At 38.2% G+C, this 20823-nt stretch overlaps 1 protein-coding gene across 1 annotated transcript in view; it reads right to left on the bottom strand.

Moving 5' to 3' along the window:
* LRRK2 (leucine rich repeat kinase 2) overlaps positions 1-19054 on the bottom strand; it is a gene marked incomplete at its 3' end in the record, with an annotated part of 131436 nt that extends 112382 nt beyond the window's left edge. The window contains exons 1-7 of the mRNA XM_080811639.1: positions 18752-19054; positions 18420-18505; positions 13655-13764; positions 10784-10872; positions 8347-8481; positions 5870-6004; positions 2115-2246 (exon numbers count right to left, since the gene is read on the bottom strand). Of these exons, the coding sequence (XP_080667765.1) occupies positions 2115-2246; positions 5870-6004; positions 8347-8481; positions 10784-10872; positions 13655-13764; positions 18420-18505; positions 18752-18905 (841 nt within the window). The 5' untranslated portion in view covers positions 18906-19054. The remainder of the gene's footprint in view (positions 1-2114; positions 2247-5869; positions 6005-8346; positions 8482-10783; positions 10873-13654; positions 13765-18419; positions 18506-18751) is intronic.
* Positions 19055-20823: the final 1769 nt, after the last annotated feature.

Here is a 20823-nt window from a genome sequence, read left to right as displayed (position 1 = left end):
AGATAGCTTAATATGATTGCATAAAGGTTTGAAAATTTATTTCATGAAGTCATTTAATTATCTTAGACAATGGAACTGACAGAGCAAAAATAGTGATATGTTTGGATTACATTAACTTTGTGTTCTTTCACTCCTCATGTCATTATCATATAAAACAATGAGGTATCTGTTATGCATGGTACTAAAGTATTCGTTGTACAAAATAGCTTGATTTTCTTTTTTTTTTTTTTCAAAATAGCTTGATTTTCTAAAGATGAGGGAGGAAACCTCCCTTGTGACTAAACACTTTTGCAGAACCCTTCTCTCACTTAAAGGAATGCTGTTCAGAAAATTCATTGGCACACATCATTACTTGATCTTATCTGTGATGATCTGAGGAAAAAAAAAGAGAGAGAGAGAATATTTCACTCCTTCCAAACCAAACCAGGAAGAAGTTTACCCCTTTCTACATTCTCTTTTCTGAGAATCAATACGTCACCTAAAAATCTAAATCCTTATGAGGAAAGAATCTGTAAATGATATTCCACATATACATGCCTCCTTCCATTTAAGCTTATTTTAACTCTCTAACAGTCAACAGTTTCCTTCTAGAAGTAAAAAGGAGGGGTGCCAGGGTGGCTCAGTCATGATCAGATCATAATCCGGGGTCATGATCTCAGAGTCCTGGGATCAAGACCCTTGTTGGGCTCCCTATTCAGTGGACAGTCTGCCTCTCCTTCTCCCTGTGCACCCCCTCCCCCAGCTTTGTGTGCATGCTATACGCCTATTTAGCTGTAAGTGTAATTAAATGTAATGTCATGTCATGTAATTAAATGTAAATAAATTAAGTGTAAGTGTAATTAAATGATCCTTGAGACACAAAGCCAGGATTGGAAAAGATCCTATATTATGAAAAGCCTAAAGCCCACACTAAATAGTAATCAATGGCTTCAAAATCAAAAGGCAGTTTAATTAGGTACAGCTCTTCTTTATCAATACCTTTGTATGTTCTTGCCTCTCTCACATTCACCCACCAAACAGACATACTCCCCGCCCTTAATGATCTCTAGTCTTGGAAAGTCATTTCAAAAGATTCTCTTCTACTTTTACCAATTTATCTAAATTTGGAGTGTCCCTTCACCTTCTTTTTCCCTACCATGCCACTGCCGACAACTGCTCTACTATTGACCAACTGTGTGATTCTGGGCAAATACCAGTGATATTGACCTTCTCTTACTTTCAGACAATTTCTATGAAATTTCACAGCAAATGGGGCGCCTGGGTGGCTCAGTTGTTAAGCGTCTGCCTTGGGTTCAGGTCATGATCCCAGGGTCCTAGGATCAAGCCCTGTATTGGGCTCACTGCTCAGCGGGAAGCCTGCTTCTCCCTCTCCCCCTGCTTGTGTTCCCTCTCTCACTGTGTTTCTCTCTATCAAGTAAATAAATAAAGTCTTTAAAAATATATTTAAAAAAAAAAAACAAAATACACAGCAAATTATATAAGGCCTCCAAATGCATTAAACCCATAATTAGGTTACATTATTTGACAAAATGCTAATACTTATTCATTGACTTGGGGTTTTTATTTTAATTAGGAAGAGAAAATTAAGCTTCTTCTGAAACAGTGAAAAGGCAATAAATTCTCTAGTCACTACATAGGACATATAATAATGTATTAAGAGATAAATGAGGAAAAAAAGAAAAGCACCCTTATCTGAAGATCAAGTTAATGGATTTTTAATACTGGATCACATTAACTCTATAGAGAAAGCAGGGAAAAGATGTAGTCCAGAGTAGCTTTACCAGCAACGGTAATGACTTATTGGTTGGGGCATTCTTCTGCTTTGTGCTACATTTTTTGTACATGTCAGGCTTATTCTTTTGTATATATCAACTATTGATACAGTTATACTTTAAATATACCACTAACAATAAGATATGACTTCTCTTACATTACGCACATCAATTTTTGCCACTGCTTTTAAAATTCTAAGCATGGCAGAATAGTTTGTTATTTTACAATATTTCCATCCAGTGTATGTCAATACGCTACTTACCAACATACAACATACATATGCTATGTATACTTAAATCATATGGACCATGATAATAAATTAACCAAGAATTATAACTCACCTAATGTAAGCCTATGGAGCAAGCAACAACTCACTTCTTGAACCTTTTCATTGACAGGGAATGTTTTCATGGCTTCTACCACAATATTATAACACCTGACGTTGCCACTCATGAGGACTTCAACATTATTGCCTAAATTTAAAGAAATAATAATTATCCAAAGGTAATAATTTCCCATCTGAAAGAGACATACAAAAACCTCTTGTACATTTTGTAAATAATTGTCAGCATAAAGGCTGTACTTCCAAATTTAAGTATCATGTTCTGTCAAATAGCTGTAAAAACCACTATGCTCATTCTCATATAATAGGATTTAGGACTCTTCTCTAGCGTTAAGGGAAAATTGCTTTATTTCTGTTGCTCGATTTAAAAACAAAGGGATAACTGAGAGTGCTTTTATGTAAATCTAAAAATGTAATGTCTTGGCCGTAAGTTTTCAAATAAATGAATTTGGAGCCTATTCCTTAATGAGGCACTACTCCATTGGATAATGCATTGCTCCTTTTTCTGACCCAACAGAAAGAAAATCAAAATCATGTCACATAACAGAACAGCTGAAATCAACTATGACTTATTTCCTGCCCTTTCCAAAAGCACAGCAGAAGAGCAGCCAGTGTCCTGGGCTGCAAAACCAAGCTTCCTGAAGGCTGAGATAGATGGGGAGAAGCATGGGGGAAGCTGGGGATATAGGACTAAAGCAGTTGGTCAACAGAAAGACTGAGTGTATGGACCCATGTGGAAAAACTAATTTACATTTCTAAGTGAAATGCTGATTATTAAAACAAATGAAAGTGTTTACAAAACATTTTTCTATCTTTTTTGGCATAACCAAACTCACTAGCAGTTTTTCCAAAAATGTATTTTTAATGTTTAAGTTGTATTTTAAAGAGCATTGAATATAGGAAAATGTGTTAAAATGAGAGGAAACAGCCTCTGAAAATAATTGTCTGCTTTCACTCAGAATAGCAGACACGAGTTGCCCTAAGACTCAAAAGCCAAAATCTTTCAACTAGACTCAGTGTTTAAAACATTTCATTTTTCTTATTTTCAGTTGCTACTTTCTTTGACCTTTGCATTCTGAATCAACACATTTTTCACTGCAGTTATGTCAGATGTGGGTGGAAAACAGTGAATTTCAAAGCAGCCAGCCCAAAACAAATAAATAAATGTATAAATATAGCTGAGGAAAAGTAAAATGAAAAATATATTCAGTCTGTTGACAGTGGATGACTCGGAAATTTTTAAATATGTCCATTCTCTATAACAGTGCAGCCCCATCTGCTTTCAAATCTTCAATTTCCCATGGATAAGAAAATGATGGATTTCATAACAATCACGAAGAAAGAGCATCCTTTCACAACAGGACTGGGTTTTTACTGAAGACTCACATCAGACTTCCATGTCTGAAACCATGTTGCATATTATACATGCTACACTATAGTACACAGGTAGGAAGTACAAATTATGTAATAACACTGTTGATTATCTTTACACTTACTACATACTAGGTACTATTCTGCATTTTTCAAATTATTTAACCATTTAATCCTCACAACTTCACGTGCGTGAAGATGAAAACATCACGAAATAAATGCGTGTGTATATCCTATACGAACTCACATAGGTAATCTATGAAATGTGAAATGCTCATGTGCACTTATAAAACAAAAGTAGTGAATTCGGAAGCATGATTTTGTCACTGGTAATATACACAGCAAATTAATTCCTTCTTATCTGTACTTTTTTTGTGTGATAAAAGTGCCTAGATTTCAAGCATCAAGAAAATGCTAAACAAGAATCATTATAAAGTTCAAACTTCATCCTGTGGTTTTTTCAAGCCCTTCAAGATCTGCTTGTTTCCAGTCTCATTCACTGACTCTCATCAAGCCCTGGCCCCCACCTCCCCTAAATAACACAGAAGCAGACACTCGGGGCTGGACATATGCATGTGTACACACATGCGCGCGCACACACACTCTTGTTTATTGAACTACTTTTATCTTCTTTTTTAAATTATTATTTCTTTTAATTTAAATTCAATTAATTAACCTGTAAGTGTAATATTAGTTTCTGAGGTAGAGTTCAGTGATTCATCAGTTGTATGTAACACCCAGTGTTCATTACATCATGGGCATTCCTTAATATCCATCACCCAGTTACCCCATCCCCCACCCCCTTCCCCTCCAACAACTTTCAGTTTGTTTCCATGATTAAGAGTCTCTTATGATTTGTCTCCCTCTCAGATTTTGTCTTGTTTTATTTTTCCCTCCCTTCCCCTATGATCCTCTGTTTTGTTTCTTAAATTCCACATATGAGTGAGATCATAATGATGATTGTCTATCTCTGATTGTCTTATTTCACCTAGTGTGATTCCCTCTAGATCCCTCCATGTTATTGCAAATGGCAAGATTTCTTTTTGTGTGTGTGGGTAAGTAGTATTCCATTGTGTATATATATATAACACATCATCTTTTTTTTTTTTTTAAAGATTTTATTCATTCATCTGACACAGAAAGAGAGAGAGATAGTGAGAGAGGGAATATAAGCAGGGGGTCTGAGAGAGGGAAAAGCAGGCTCCCCGTCGAGCAGGGAGCCCCATGTGGGACTCGATCCCAGGACCCCAGGACCATGACCCGAGCCGAAGGCAGATGCTCAACCACTGACCCACCCGGGTGCCCAATATACCACATCTTCTTTATCCATTCATCTGTCAATGGACATCTTTGTCCATTGTTGGGCTATTGTGGACATTGCTGCTATAAACATTGGGGTGCACGTGCTCCTTCAGACCCTAGTTTGGCTATTATGGACATTGCTGTTATAAACATTGGAGTGCACCTGCCCCTTCAGACCACCACATTTTATCTCTGGGGTAAATATCCAGTAGTGCAATTACTGGCACGTACGGCAGCTCTATTTCCAACTTTCTGAGGAACCTCCATACTGTCTTCCAGAATGGTTGCACCAGTTTGCATTCCCACTAACAGTATAAGAGGGTTCCCCTTTCTCTGCATCTTGCCAACATCCATTGCTCCCTGTCTTGTTAATTTCAGCCATCTGACAAGGGTAAGGTGGTATCTCATTGTGGTTTTTATATGAATGTCCCTGATGCCAAGGAATGTGGAATATTTTTTCATGGGTCTGTTGGCCATTTGTAGGTCTTCTTTGGAGAAATGTCTGTCGTGACTTCTGCTCATGTCTTGACTGGATTATTCTTTGGGTGTTGAGTTTGATAAATTCTTTATTGATTTCGGATACTAGCTATTTTTATCTTCTTGAATGCACTATACTCTCTCTTGCTCCAGGATTTTGACACATAACAATGCTCACTGCCTGGGACATTCTGCAAGCACTTCACCGCAGACACCCCTACACATGAAGCTCTCATCATTGAAATCTCTTCTAAGAGACATTGCCTCCCTTCTTGTTTTTCTCATAACCCCAGGTACTTCTGCCAACACTTGCCTTATAATACATTGTAGTCACCTATATTGTCTATATCTGGTATAGTACCATGGGCTCTGAGAAGGCAAGAAACATGTCTATATTTTCTGCTACTGTTTCCCAGCACCAAGTCCTGAGCCAGCTGTAGTACAGTATCAATAAATAATAAATAAATAAATAATAAATAAATAAATAAATGGGATTCCGATCTGCAAGTTTCTACATAATAAAAAATATTTTTAAAATGTACTCAGGAGATATATTGTAATTCTTTATCTACAAAAAAGAAATCATGCACATGGGGTACTTACAAGGAATTGCTAGGGAATGTAAACAGTGCAGGACGTGAAGCACAATTTCCTCTTCATCTTTAAAATTTTTTAATGCATTGAGCAAGATCATATAATCTTTATTCTCAACAAATTCGGTAAGCTGCTCCTCTGAAACTAGAAGGATGAAAGACAAAATACTGAAAAAGCTTAAAGATGATATAAAAATTTAATTACTTAAAAATATAATATTCATGTTAATTGTATGAGACACAGTAAATACAACAGAGTTAAAGATGCATAGTTCAGCAAAACTCTTCCTAAGGATTTTATAATGGGGGAAAAAAGCTACTGAGATTAAAAGAATTTCTTTTTAATCTATATTAGTTTAGTGTTTTAAAAAATGTAAAAGTGTTAGTGACCAAACAATTCTCAGAAAAACAAAATTATTTATAATTTCCTTTGGGAAACTGACCAATGACTAATAAAGATGCCCTTCTGCAAGTGAATAGATCACAATACTTAAAAAGGAGTGGTTAATGGTACACTGTTGAAAGGCAGCTCAGTTCAAAAGGGGTGAACTTCAGCAAAGGACAAGTAATTAGACTTTGAAGTACTCTGTCTCAATGGCCTTGATTTCATCAGAAATTACTATAAATTTTCATAATTAAAGTCTTTTTAATCAAGCCAATGAGTTCCATTTGGAGTCATTTTATTGGGTGGGTAGCTCAAAAACATGTACACAAATCTGGTCTTTCTAGCCTGAGAATGGCACAGACAAAAATGCTGGAAAACATTATGATCAGCATTACTTTTTTGTTTTTCAACTTGATACCAATGGTCCACATAAAATGATTTGAAATTGGTTAGGTTCTTCTAATAAGTGAGGAGTATCATGGAACTTTCTCGTTTTATTGAGCAGTTTCCACAGTATACTTTCAAATTTTGAAAATTCACTCTACAGGTGCCAGTAAGTCCCAAGGAACTTGATAGTCCTAGAAAACTCAGAAATTTTTTCTACTCTATTTATAATCAAAATGCTGTCAGTACTGATAATATTTCTATTGACTAGGAGCTCCCTTTTAACATTCCCTGGTCCTTCTCCATATGTCCTGGATGGGTCCCATCTGGTCAGAGAGCCTTTCTTCCATGAATAAGAATGTGCCCTTAAACTGCAACACAGAAGATGACAGACCTGTGAGACAATGGAACCTCAAACTCAATTCTGCCAAGTTCTTATCAAAAGCTTAGTTGCAAGATAAAACGTTTATAGAAGATATCCCAAAAGACATGCTGTTCCTTGAGTCTCCACTCACAGTAAACCCTCTTCTCTGCCAAGCCTGATCATCGAGAGCTGGGATCCAGGCCCATCCTGTTCTGACACTTGATAGAGTCTCTTTCATTGAAATAACACTTTGTACTCCTTATAAAACGTGTGTACTCTATCATCTCATCCAGGGAAGCCCAAAAGAGTTATTTTCCCAGGTCTCCCATGACCCTGATCACTCCTCCTGATAAATGGGTTTATTTTTATCTCAAGTAACTTTGTAACAGGCGATGTTTAACTCTTCTTTGCCTGATAGGAAGCAGAGAAACAGATTTCTGGTCCATGCCTTGACAAGTATACAGGACCTGAAGTCACTAGTAAATTATTTTACATTATTTTTACATTACTTTCCCTTCACACATTTCCTCATCCACTTCTTTCTCTAGTGTATTGTAAGTAGCTGTAAGCTGTTTAAAGTATTTTTGAAATGAGGCAAGAATTAAATAGTAGATGTTGATCTGTTCCACTCTTGGAGCTGCCAGAAACTCAGGCGGCAAACTGACATAGACATAGAGCCCACATAAGTTATTCTTATCCTAAACCTCCAGCACTACTGGTTCTCATAATGATGCAGAAAGAGCTCTCAGAAAATGGTGCTAAATTGACTGCAGTGGTGGTGACTAGCTCTGTGCCCACAGGGCAGGTTGCTTGTGTCACTTCTCTGAGCTATTCCCTCATCAAGCCAGTGGAAGGACTAACAGTTCCAACCAACTCCAAAATTACATGATAATCTCTGTTATCCATCTTAGTCCCATGAGATAAAATACATATTTGTCTTTTTCCTAAGGGACACTCTGCAAACCTCCTGGTTCTTTATACAGAGCCTTTAGCAATTTCTAAAATCCCTGGAGATGACTCAACATCATAAATCCAAATTTAATCTATCCTTTGACTTCACAGTTTTATTTTTTCTTTCCTAACACCTACACATCCGGTTTGCAAAGTGAACCTTAAGTCTTGTTAAGCAATGGAAGAATGTCTACTACAATTGCATAATTTGTAACCCATGAATGAAATTCATTCCACAAAACAAGCAATATTTCTGAATTAACCCCATTATTTATCCTTGACTGACAGCCCCCACTTCTTCATAAATAGTAAAATTTTAGATACCTTATTATCATAATTATATTCTACTTTTCCCTTGCTTCTTTATAAATATGAAAATAGAGAATATGACATTTTTAAATACCTCTTTCAAACAGCACATGTAAAGCTTTGCATCCAAGTTTCTGGACTTCATCATTGGCTGAAAATGTGCGCATGGCATCAAAAATTAACAAGAAAATATCACTTTCTTCGTCCAATATCAGCAAAGTGATTTTGCCTATTTTGAAAAGAACAATATGCCCCATATAAACAGCTGTTTTAACATTTAGTGTGTTGATCTTTACATGAGGACTATGAATGGTTTATGGACTCTTCTTTTTGGTAAACCACTTAATTACCCCAAACAGACCTATCAACCTCTGTGATCTTTCTAAGTGAAATTAATTCCCAATACACTTTAATTCCCAATATTCCTAATCAATACCTGTAGCCAAGGCCCTTTGCTCTAAACTCCTGATACATATTACTATCTGCTTCTTAGACAACACTACCTGGATACTCCATGGGCACCCCATAGCTAGCCTTCTTCTGTTCCCTGTCAACCAGTCAACTCTTCGTTTTGGCTCCAGTCATGATCTTGAGTCCTGGGATCAAGCCCCGCCCCCGGCTCTGCACTCAGCACAGATTCTGCTTTGGATTCTCTGTCTCCCACCAGCTCATGCTCTCTTTCTCTCTCCCTCTCTCTCAAATAAATAAGTAAAATATTTAAAAAATTTAAAAAATGAAATTATTTCTCACACTACTATTTTTTTTGAAGATTTATTTATTTATTTGAAAGAAAGTGCACTCATGCAACAGTGCAGGGAGGGAAGGAGGCTGAGAATCTTCAAGCAAACTCCCCACTGAGAGTGGAGTCTGAGGCAGGGCTGATTCCCACAACCCATCAGTCTGTGACCTGAGTGGGAATCAAGAGTCCAGTGCTTAACCGTCTGAGCCATCCACGCACCCCTCTTACACTACTTTTTCTTTCCCTGTCCTGCTCAATTCAGGAGCCACGAAGCACATGTGGCTTTTTAAACTTAAATTTAAATTAATTAAAATTAAATAAAACTAAAATTTAGTTTCTCACATTTCAAATGTTCAATAGCCATATATAGCTACTTGCCATGATACTGAAAGGTACAACATTTTCTTCATTGCAAAAAGTTATATTGGACTGTGCCCTTCTATGTTCTGGGAATTTTGCCTCATCTGCCTTAGAGTTCTCCAGAGGCCAGCACAACAGTAAATGCCCAATAGCTATTAAATCCATTAACTAGCCAGCCAAACAATGAAAACAACCTACAAGTTAACCTTTAATGAGTATCTGAGATGAACTTCAAACACATTAAAAACCTCCCTAAAAGTGCAAAATTCTCAATGTTGGCTGAAAGATATTAAATTAACCAGTCTCTTCAAGACACATTTCCTAATTTCCTCCAATTAGATTTCCTAATTGTCTGCACATTGCTGATTTTAATATATTATAGTGTTGGGAGATTTTTCCAAGTCATAAACTTTCAGTTTCCTGGAAAACCACTCCCTATCATTGTGATTAGCTCTCCTGTGAGCAGACTTTCTTCTCAGAACCTTACATAATAGCAAGTGTCCATCCCAGCAATGATCATAACTATTGTACCATACCAAGATTCTTTGTTTTCAGGTCAATAATCCTCCAAGCAGAAGTGTCCTCAAGGAAAGAACCTGATATGTGGACTCAGACCCTGGTTCTACTAGTTACAGCCTGAGGCAACCTCTTCGTGCTTCCACGTCCCTCACTAGAAAACTGTGATCAAATACCCATCTCAAGAGATGTTTTGCAGATTACATTTTTAAAAGCATGTGAAGTATTTTACAAGTGAAGCAAGTATTCAAGAAACAATGCTATGTATTTTTAAAATAGTACTATTATGTCATACCCCAGAACATACAGAACACATATCAAGAGATATAATGGAGAAAGATATAATACAGCCAACAGCAAATGGGAATGTGACACGTGGGACCAGATTTTGGGAGCAAAGCTGGGAAGAGAAATTAGGTTTGGGAATAATATAGAAAGGTGATGCTTAAGGCCAAGATATTGGGTGGCATTTTGGAGGGAAAAAGAATAAAGAAAAGAGATAAGGAGAGGGGCCCCTGGGTGACTTAGCTGGTTAAGCGTCTGACTCATGCTTTCAGTTCAGGTCACGATCTCAGGGTCATGAGATCAAGCCCTGCATCAGGCTCTATACTCAGCATGAAGTCTGCTTGTTCCCCTCCCTTTGCTCCTCCCCCCTCTCCTTCTGCTCCTCCCCCTACTCACTCATGCTCTATCTCCAGTGCGCTCTCCCTCCCCCCCACCCTCCGTCCCTCCCTCAAATGGATAAATAAAATCTTAAAAAAAAGGAAAAACAGAAACAAAGAATTTTGGAAATCACTGATATTTAGGTTATATTATATTCTTATATTTTAAAAAGACATTAAAACACATTTGGTCAATGGTTTAAAATACTTTTAAATTTGAGTCAATATTAAAAATATGCATATGCATGTATTACCTGAAGTTAGAAGGAGATCTAAGGCCTTCAGCCCAACTGTTAATAGGTTTACGTTGGCATTATGAACTGTTAGCATTTTAAGAATCAGTCTGTAATTAAAAACAGAAATCAAGGTAAGAGGGAATTATCATACCTAAATGTTTGCTTTTTTTAGGTATTATGCTTCACTCGCCTATATTTTTATTCAACTCATTGTATTTCATTCTCTAAACTGAAGCTTTTGTGCATTTTTCTTCCATTAAAACTGAGCCAAACTTACAACAATTAAGAGGGAAATATTATGTCTCAGTTAAAAAGTTAAAACTTTTTCCTCTGAATATTCAAATTCAATTATTAATTACTTTCACCCAACTCCATATCTAAACTATCATGAGGAATTATACACATCAAGAGATCAAGCCCATTTTTATATTTGATATAAACTTGTGAATTATATGTTATGCATGTTGATATATTAAAATATAGAGAGATGCAATAAAAATGTTAGTTTGTACATATAAATTAAGAACTCATATGAATATTTAAATTATTGATTTTTACTCTTTTTGAAAGATAAATTGACAATATTTTATCATAGTGAACCTAGTACATCACAATATTCAATTAATTCAAATTCATTTAATTTAACTCTCTGAGTTAACCAAATCTAAAATATACCATCTTTAGTCTATTTATACCTAGTGATGGTTAGCTTTACATCATTTGAAGAAGACAGAACCTGGAGACATCCACAGATTCCCTAGAAACATGGTCTCCAGTTGGCAAGGTGAGGAACTGAGACACCTTGTCCCTCTAGTCTGTCAATTCTCTTCCAATCCATGTTGCCCTACCTGTCCCTGCATCATACCCACTATTCCTGACTTCATCTCCACATGAGATTTCTTCTTTAGCACTGTAAACCTTTGGTGGGAAAAAGTCCTTGAATACAGGGAGATTATGTTTTACAATAGCGTTTGCTGGGAATGATCTAATATACTCCACGATAGAAAGCAGCGTGTGTCTGTCTATCTTGCTCACACCACTTCAGGCCTAAAGTAGGAGTATAATAAATATTTGATGAACAGGGTGAATGAATGAATGAGCAAATGAGTGAATGCATGGCTGAATGAATGAATGAATGAGTGAAAGAGACTTCCTACAGAAATGTTTACATAATTTAATTTGAACAGTGGGTTTCTACTAGGATATGACTGGATGAGTTTTTTTTAAAACTCCCTAAGTTTATAGATTGCTAACCTTTGGGGACTTTGGAAATCCTCAGCCAAACCAAGGGACATACAACATTTCAATTCCTATTTACAGTTATATTTCATATCATTCCCCTGTAAATGCTGCATTTAATGCAGCATTTAGAAGTGACTCATAGAGTTTCAGAAATTGTTTGGAGACGACAACATACATTAACTGTAAATATGCTCTTTTCAAAACACTCTTTAAGTAATGGAAACTGAAGAACAGCAACATATTAAACATCAAAGATGGAAAAACAAGCACATATACGCTCACCTATGAACAAATGATTTAAATTTATTTAAATTGCAATTATGGCAATACTAATAAACAATACAAAGATGTAAAATTTAATTTTGTGCAAATTATGTTTTCCTACAAGCTATATGTCATTGGAAGCAATAGGTATTCACTTCTCTGTGGTAAAGAAAAGTCACATTAGGTATAAATAACACCTAAAATTAATAAGAAAAGGTAATTTTTAAATGTTAAGGAAAAAAGGTATTAAAAATGATTTTCCTGGAAACACATTTTTCTTCAGAAAACTTTTTTCTTAACTAATTATGGCTAAAGAAGTGGTCTCATCTATAAAGTCATTATGTTGCAAATTACAGTAACATAGCTGGGAAAACAGCTATCAAGATTTGACTGCAGATGTGCTGAAAGGTAATTTCCTCTTTTTTCTTCATTTTGAAAGCTGTGGTTTAAGCTCATAAATATATATGTATGAATATCTATATAAATGTACTTTTTTTTTCAGTGTTCCAAGATTCATTGTTTATGCACCACACCCAGTGCTCCACGCAATACGTGCCCTCCTTAATACCCACCACCAGGCTCACCCAACCCCCTACCCCCCTCCCCTCCAAAACCCTGAGTTTGTTTCTCAGAGTCCACAGTCTCTCATGGTTTGTCTCCCCCTCTGATTTCCCCCAACTCACTTCTCTCCTTCTCCCAGTGTCCTCCGTGTTATTCCTTATGTACTTTTAAAGACGGCAAAGCATAAACTTCTAAATTATGACTTACAGAACTAAATTTTAGTATCCATGTATTTTTAAGAACTAGTAGTTTGTATCAGTTATACTATTAAAAAGTAAAAAAACTTTTGTTGGTTTGAATTCGTAAGTAGTCTTCAAAAATCTACAACCTAGGGGCACCTGGGTGGCTCAGTGGGTTAAAGCCTCTGCCTTCGGCTCAGGTCATGATCCCAGGGTCCTGGGATCGAGTCCCGCATCGGGCTCTCCGCTCAGCGGGGAGCCTGCTTCCTCCTCTCTCTCTCTGCCTGCCTCTCTGCCTACTTGTGATCTCTCTCTCTCTGTCAAATAAAATAAAATCTTTAAAAAAAAAAAAATCTACAACCTAACCAACTGTATGACTGCATTATTATATTATTAAAATAATAATAGCACCTGACATTCTACCTCAAATGTCAGTTTTCTAAAGCAAATAGATAATATATTCCTGAACTGAAAGAAAACTCTCTATAAATGCAAGTCACTGACTTGAGAAAAAATATCTGTATTTTAGAGGATTTTACCAGATTTGCTTGGATTACAAATATGTGATATATCCAAGGCGGGGTTGTCATATGTATGGATAAACACTTAATGAAGTTTGTTTTTACGTATCTATCATACTTACTGGTGAACCCCAAGTACTTCCCAATCATGTCCAATATCCTGAGGTCCCATTAAGCTTTGCATTGTATTTGGACAGATTTCTATCAATTTGCAAAGAAGTGACCAACCCACCTGAAAGCAAGAAAGGCAAATATTCACATTATTAAACATGCTAAAAGAACATATTCAGTCTTTTCATTCTTACTGGAACAGGTGACTACCTATTTTTAAATAATAATTTTAAAACAAGATGATATCCTAAAATGCCTACTGAGGAAAGCAAGTCATATGTTTAAAATACATCTTTCTCCAAAAACCATACCAAGAGGGCATACAAAAAATATTAGAGCATCCCTGAATAATGAAGTTAACAGACGTAACTATTATCTAAATAAAAAGAAATTAAATAAAATGAAACACAAAAAATAGTTTGAGGACACACCAAGATTATGAAGTACAAGATTTTTAAATCATATCTACCTGACAGAATCTCTTCTAAATACTTAAGATTTTAATTGTAGGGAAGGAAATGAAGTGGTTAGGAATAGAGGCTAAAAAATACTTTTTTAATTAAAAAAATAGAAAAGAAAAGGAATGGAGGTTAGCGGCAGTTGGAAATTTTCATAGTGAAGTAAAGACCACTCCGCAGGTAGGGTAGCTAGAATGACTGGCAGAGAAAAGGAACGGTCTGACCAGTGTGACGTCTGGTACAGGAAAAAGAGAAAGACACTATAAGAAAGGGAGGGGGTAGAATTTCTCAATGGGTCCCACTAGGTTTCTTTAGAACATCCAAATATGAGTTGATAAGATGTGGACATCAAAAATATCCCTAGACTTTTCCAAATGAAATATGATCTCACAGATGCCTTGTATTACAACTTTTTCAGCCTGTTTATACATGATGCCACCTTGAACAAGTTGCTCTTCTGAAAAAAAAATGCGATTTTTAAAAATACAACTTTTTAAAAAATATGGTATTTGAATTTCAAACAAGAGATTAAATTCAACTCACTCTTCCTGTTTATATTCCTCTCTAAATTTAAGGAATCTTCCATTCTTTCTATTGTATTACAGAACTAGATTCGATATAATCAGGAATAAAAGAAAACCCAAAGAAAATAAAAAAATGTATAAATATGTAGCATCTAGAGATGAATGAAAACATGTCTAAGTAGGATGTGTGATAAACACCGATATATGAAGCCTGACAGCGGCATTCACTGTCAGAATTACCCAGAGAAGGATACAATACAGAAAAGGTAGGACTTGAGCCAGATTTCAAAGGAATTAGAAACGTGGTCATTCAAAATACGGAAATGGAAGCCTCTGGAACTAAGCTGTGAGGAGAGCGAGGTGCCTGGTGGTGAGGACAGTACTGCAGGGCAAGGCTTTTGCTAGACAAGACCGGACGCCAAAGTGGAGCCCAGTGATTCAAAGCCAAATGACGAGGTGAGCATTTCTGTGCATCCGGTAAGGAATAATGACACAAGTTTGTTGTTTCCAAGAACAAACAAGGGCTTTTTTACAAGATGAAAATGATTATACAAGATCTCTTTACAATACGATTTCTGAATCTTTTCTGGATTAAGCCTGAATTGCTTTACTCTGTCATTACATCCTTTTACATAATTTCAAACTGCCTGAAAAGGCAGCAATTTCTGACAGCTATTTTTACCTATATTTAAGTAGGACATCCTCCTCCACGTAAGCCGAACAGACACTGACAATCCAGCTGTCATAGAAACCAGCTATTTTCGTGCTTTCATAAAATACATCGAGACTTTTCCCCCCAAGTATTTAAGAAAATAACATTTAGAACAGCTTCCGGTGGGAAATAAATCACAAGTCACAAAGGATGCTCTACGCATTTCTGTACCTGCATGACTGACTTAAGGAGAAAACCTGTTGTGTTTTGGTTGGTGGAGAAGCAGCGCCTGTAATTGCTTTGCAAAAGGGTTGAGGCAACTGAGCCTCTATGATTAAACAGAATCACTGGCAGCAGAGCAGAGGGAACAACTGATCCATTAATCTACTCAATTAAAAGCTTATCTTTCAGGGAGAAGGTTCCTCTCCCGCCCAGTTATAATACAATTAAATTGGTAGTTTCACGTTATTATAATTATTCTGGAGATTCAAGCATCTAATTAATGCACAATGGCAAAGAGGCTAGGGGTTAAAGAAAAATTCAGTCACTTTCATTTATTTCGTTCTCTTACTTCAAAGGTTGAAACTTGTGGATAGAGGCAAGTCATGTAAAATGAGAAGCAGCGAGAAATGATGGGCTGACTGGCAGAAAAAGGAAACTCCAAGACAGCTAGTCTAACTACCAGTGCTCAAAAGACTGTCATTTATTACAGAGCATTAATAAAATGTAAAAAGACCCTGAAAAACACAAACTGGAAATCTGGAATAGGATGTGAAATGAACTCTGGAAAGAAACCTTAATATTTACTTTTGAATTTACCTTACCCTCTTAAATTCATTTGGAAGTTTTAATTCAGCACTTCCAACTAACTCAAAATATAAAGCATTAAAGGACATGTATAGTGGTTATAACACAAATATGAAGAAATCTAAAGAAAAAAACACACTTTCTTTAAGGGGAGTATTAAAATATCAGTCAAGAGAACCCCTTTCTACATCCCTTCGATAAGACCAATGATAATTAAAATTGATAACATAGTTGTAGCTAGCATGGCCACAGGATTTGTAACAAACCACTGTGCTGCTTTCTTGCACAAACAGCTTGTGGATTCAGAATGTGTGATGGAAAGAGATTTTGAAGGTATGTGAAAGCTTGAGTGCTGGCTCTGTCATGAGCTCTATGGTCCTAAATGAGATACTCGACTCTGAGGTTAAAAATGTCCAGAGAGGGGCGCCTGGGTGGCTCAGTGGGTTAAAGCCGCTGCCTTCGGCTCAGGTCATGATCCCAGGGTCCTGGGATTGAGCCCCGCATCGGGCTCTCTGCTCAGCGGGGAGCCTGCTTCCTCCCTTCTCTCTCTGCCTGCCTCTCTGCCTACTTGTGATCTGTCTGTCAAATAAATAAATAAAATCTTTTAAAAAAAAAAAAAATGTCCAGAGAGATTTCTGAGAGAGCAGTGAGGTTCCAGTGAGAATCCAACGATGTAATACACACAACACCTTTTGCAGACGAATACATGTATGATGCTAAAACGAATAATTCTGTGTTATTAAATAACCAAATTAAAAGACAATTCCTTATTTTTTTGCATAATTTGTCTCTGGTATATGCTGGCCAAGATATTAAGTGACATTCACAGCTACTTCAGACAAACATGTCTAGGCTTGGGCAGCTTCTAAAACAAAGAATGAAGTGGTGGGTCTGCTCCAGCCTCCCCTGGGTTCTCAGGTTCAGCACAACTTTCTCTGGACCCTACACACCCAAGCCCTCCAAGGGTCCTGGGGATACTGTGTGGCACCCAACAGGGGAACTCTCCATACCAAGCAAGGAATCCAAGGAACAGAGGCTGCCAGACAAGGCACTTCTGAACACCAAAGCAGAAGCAAGGAAGAAGAGATGATGTAGGAGGAGAGCAGCAAACACAATAGGCCAGCTCTAAAATGTGACTCATATTTCATGGGCAAAATTCAGACTCTGGATGCTAAAAGGAACAGCGCCTTTATCATGCCTCTTGTCTTTTCACGATTTTGTTTGCTAACTCCCTGAAAATCAATAGTCAAATGGGAAATATTTCAGTGTAAGAAAAATTAAAATAACCATTTATCCCAGATATAAATGTTCTCATATAAAAGAAACTAGGTATATGGTTCACCCAGACTAGACATAGCTGGATACAGAGATGAACATAAAGATGAAGGTAGCTAGACAGATTCAGAGATCCAGATAATTCTTTCTTCTGCCTCTCCAGTAAGTATTAAGAAACACTGGCTTTCTGACTACACCTTGAGAGAATTCAAAGTTCAATTCTCTTTCCTTTCAGCACCCAACATGCAAATGACTGATTTCAGTTCTCTAAACCTCAGAATCTACAAAGGAAGTTAACATGTTAGGCAGTAATTTGTTTTGACTGTAAATCATTCTTAACTATCACCTTAGGACTCTTTTTTAAAATGTATTTAAGGTATTTGACAAATGTCTGTGTTTCCTATGGTATAGGTTCTAAGTTTCGCTTTTATATTCAGTTTATATGAAAAGAGTTGAAAAATACAAATATAAACTTATAGGAGAATAGTAAAACATCACTTTCTTTAGATAATACAAGGTATACTACAACTCAAGGCCAGAAATCTGTTTTCAAGTTTAGAAAGAAAGAAAGAAAGAAACCTTAAACCTATAAGAATTTGCCAGTTACTTCATTTTATTAATTTAATTATTATTAATTTTTATTACTATTAATTATTCTCCTTTCCCAAACTATTCACAATGGTGTCATCTGTAGGACATGCTGTACATTGGTAAGATTCTTAGAATAATCTGGTTAAATGCTGATGCTGATGAGCTCATCTAGCCAATAAGAGAATTAAATCCCAACCCATGATTATTTACCGCCCACCCCCAGCCATATCTTGTAGGTGCGTTGTACAAATTTACTTCTACAAAACAATTAAGGAGCACTTAGTGGGCCCTTTTACATCATTAACATTTGATAATGATTTGACAACGCTTCCTTCTTAAAATCACAGTCTGTGGTTTGTGAGGCGGAAAGTCAGAAGTAACCCAGAACTTCTGGGTATATAGTACTGACAGAAAAACATCCATTTCCAAAGAGAAAGGGGAATGGGCGACATGAAAACAACTCCTTTACCTGCTGCACACTAGCGACTCTCATATATAAGTCCAAGACGATCAACACAGGCACGTGGACTTTTTTGCCTTGAAATAACTTGGAGGCTGGAAAAGAAGGGGGTGAGGGAAAAGAAGCAAAGTCATGATTCACGCACCCCTTTTGGGTCTGAAACGGAGGAGGAAGCAAAAGAAGGGAGCGCAAGAACTTCTCCGCTCCTTTCTGCCCTAAGGAGTAGAGAGGCTGCGGCTTCTCAGGAGTTCAGGTTTGTGCAACTCCCAAGTGCGAGGGAGAAAGTTTGCAAAAGAGGCAGGGGGTGGGGGGTGGGGAGTAGTTTCCTTGCGGATGATTACCGTGGTCGGCGTACGTGAACACCAGCATATCCTCCAGAATTTGGACCAGGGTCTCTATCTGTTTTCCTTCCTGGACATTGTTCAGCCTGACTATCAACTTCTTCAGAGTTTCCTCGTCCTCCTCCTCGCACCCCTGACAGCTGCCACTGGCCATGATGGACTCTGCTCCAAACCGACCGTGCCTCCCACACGAAGGCCGGGCGCGCGGGGAAAGGGCAGGGGCGCCGCCGCTGCTCGCGGGGACGAGCACAGTTCACTGCCCGCAGCCAGCGCTCCCCGCCGGCCTCATCCGCACCCACGCCCGCCTGTTTATGAGGAAGGCGGCGGCTCCCCGCCCTGCGCTGCCCTCCCTCTCCCCGGCCCTCCTCCTCGGCTTCCTCCTCCCCCACCCAGGCCCCAAAAATGAGCTCAGGGGCCTGCGCGAGGCTCGACCGAGGTAGGGCTGTGCCGGGAAGAACCGGGGCGGGCCGGCGGGTCGCGGCTTGAGCCGGGCCGGGCCCCGGTGACCGTGACCGTGGCCCCCGCGCGGACGCAGGCCCGGTCCCCGACCCCCGGAGAGCGCCGCCTCCGGGACCGGATCCCGTTCGCCGCGGCGGCGCGGCCGGGAGTCGTGCAGGAAGAAACTGACTCAGCGCACTCCGCGGAGTCTCCAGGCCCGGATCGCCGCAGCCGTGGCGGGAGAAGGCGCGCGTTCCGCAGCCCGGCGGGCCACCCGCCCCGACCAGCCAGCCTGGGATCCTCCAGCCCCGCCGAGGGTCTGCAAACTAGGAAAAATTAAAAATGAGAGCCTCCGCCTATCTCCAGATCTAAGAATAGAAATCTGGGCGTTCGGAAAAGAGGACACCGCCCAGTTGGCCCCTTTTAGGAAAACATGTTCTTTAGAGTTCCCCCTATAGGGAAATGAATAATCTCCCCCAAGGATGGAGAGAGATTTTTGCAATCCAAATGTGCCCAGCTAAAGGCTTTTTTCTGCGCTTGTTGTGGCGTTTGGTAGGGGAGCAAATAATTTTACCCCTCTCATGGTTATCTAGAGCTCTGTTGCCCTAAAGTCCACTAAAATTCATTCACCTTTGAAAATTTGAATTTGCACTCCGTAGGGTCTTGAAAATTGGAGCACACCAAAGAATAATCAGTTCTCAGAGCCCTTTAAAGAGAAACACAGGATAAATTAAAGGAAAGGATGAAAGTGTCTATAAGTGTCTATAACACTAACGTTAAAAAAAAAAAAAAGGTACTAAAATATTGTTTTTCAGGAAGAGAAACCTAAGCAAGTGACTGTGTAGACAAGGCTGGACAAAGATTATCTGTTGCCTTCAGATTATTTGTCCTGGGGGTCATTTACAAAGGAGAGAACTGGACTGAAAGTTAGTACTTCACAATTTTAGATGGTTTGTTTTCATTTCTCTTGTGTCATCTGATGATAATTCTGAAATGGGTGAGACAGCTACTTATCCTTCTTTTGCTAATGAGGACATTGAGATTTAGTGTTGACAAGAGAAGACTATTGCCTGAGTCCACAGATACAAAGTTGAGAGCAATGACGTCATTCACCCAGGTAGATCTCCGAAATGGTAGAATGGTTAGGATTTACTTCAGAGTAATCCAGGGGTGGAGAAAGAGGTGAAATGGGTAGGGGTGGAGATGAAATCATACCAACTTTTGAACTGATTATTGCTGAACATAGGTAATGGGTTTATATGGTCTGTTGTTCTTCTTGCTCTGCATATATTTTCCATAATAAAGACAAAACAAAAACTCTCAACCTTGTTATTTTTATTATACCTGCAGTGTGTCCTTTCCTAACAGGTTTCTGAACGTGTTTCAACTTCTGACTACCAATCAATATCTCACACATTCCTAATGATTCTCCCCTCCATGCCTGCCTTCCTTTTCCTCTTCATCAATTTCTCTTCCTCAGTCTACTGGATATTTTCTTGCAAAAAATCAAAACCTAGTTCCCTTCCAAATAAAAATAATCTAAGTAAAAAAGGTATCTCCTCTTGTCCTCAATTCCTTCATCTATCTACCTGTTGACTGCTTACTGTCTGCCCTATATTAGGAGGTTGTGGGTA

The sequence above is a fragment of the Martes martes genome (genome assembly GCF_963455335.1).
Source record: "Martes martes genome assembly, chromosome: 8".
NCBI classification, from domain to species: Eukaryota; Metazoa; Chordata; class Mammalia; order Carnivora; family Mustelidae; genus Martes; species Martes martes.
This window is presented reverse-complemented; position numbering and strand designations above follow the sequence as displayed.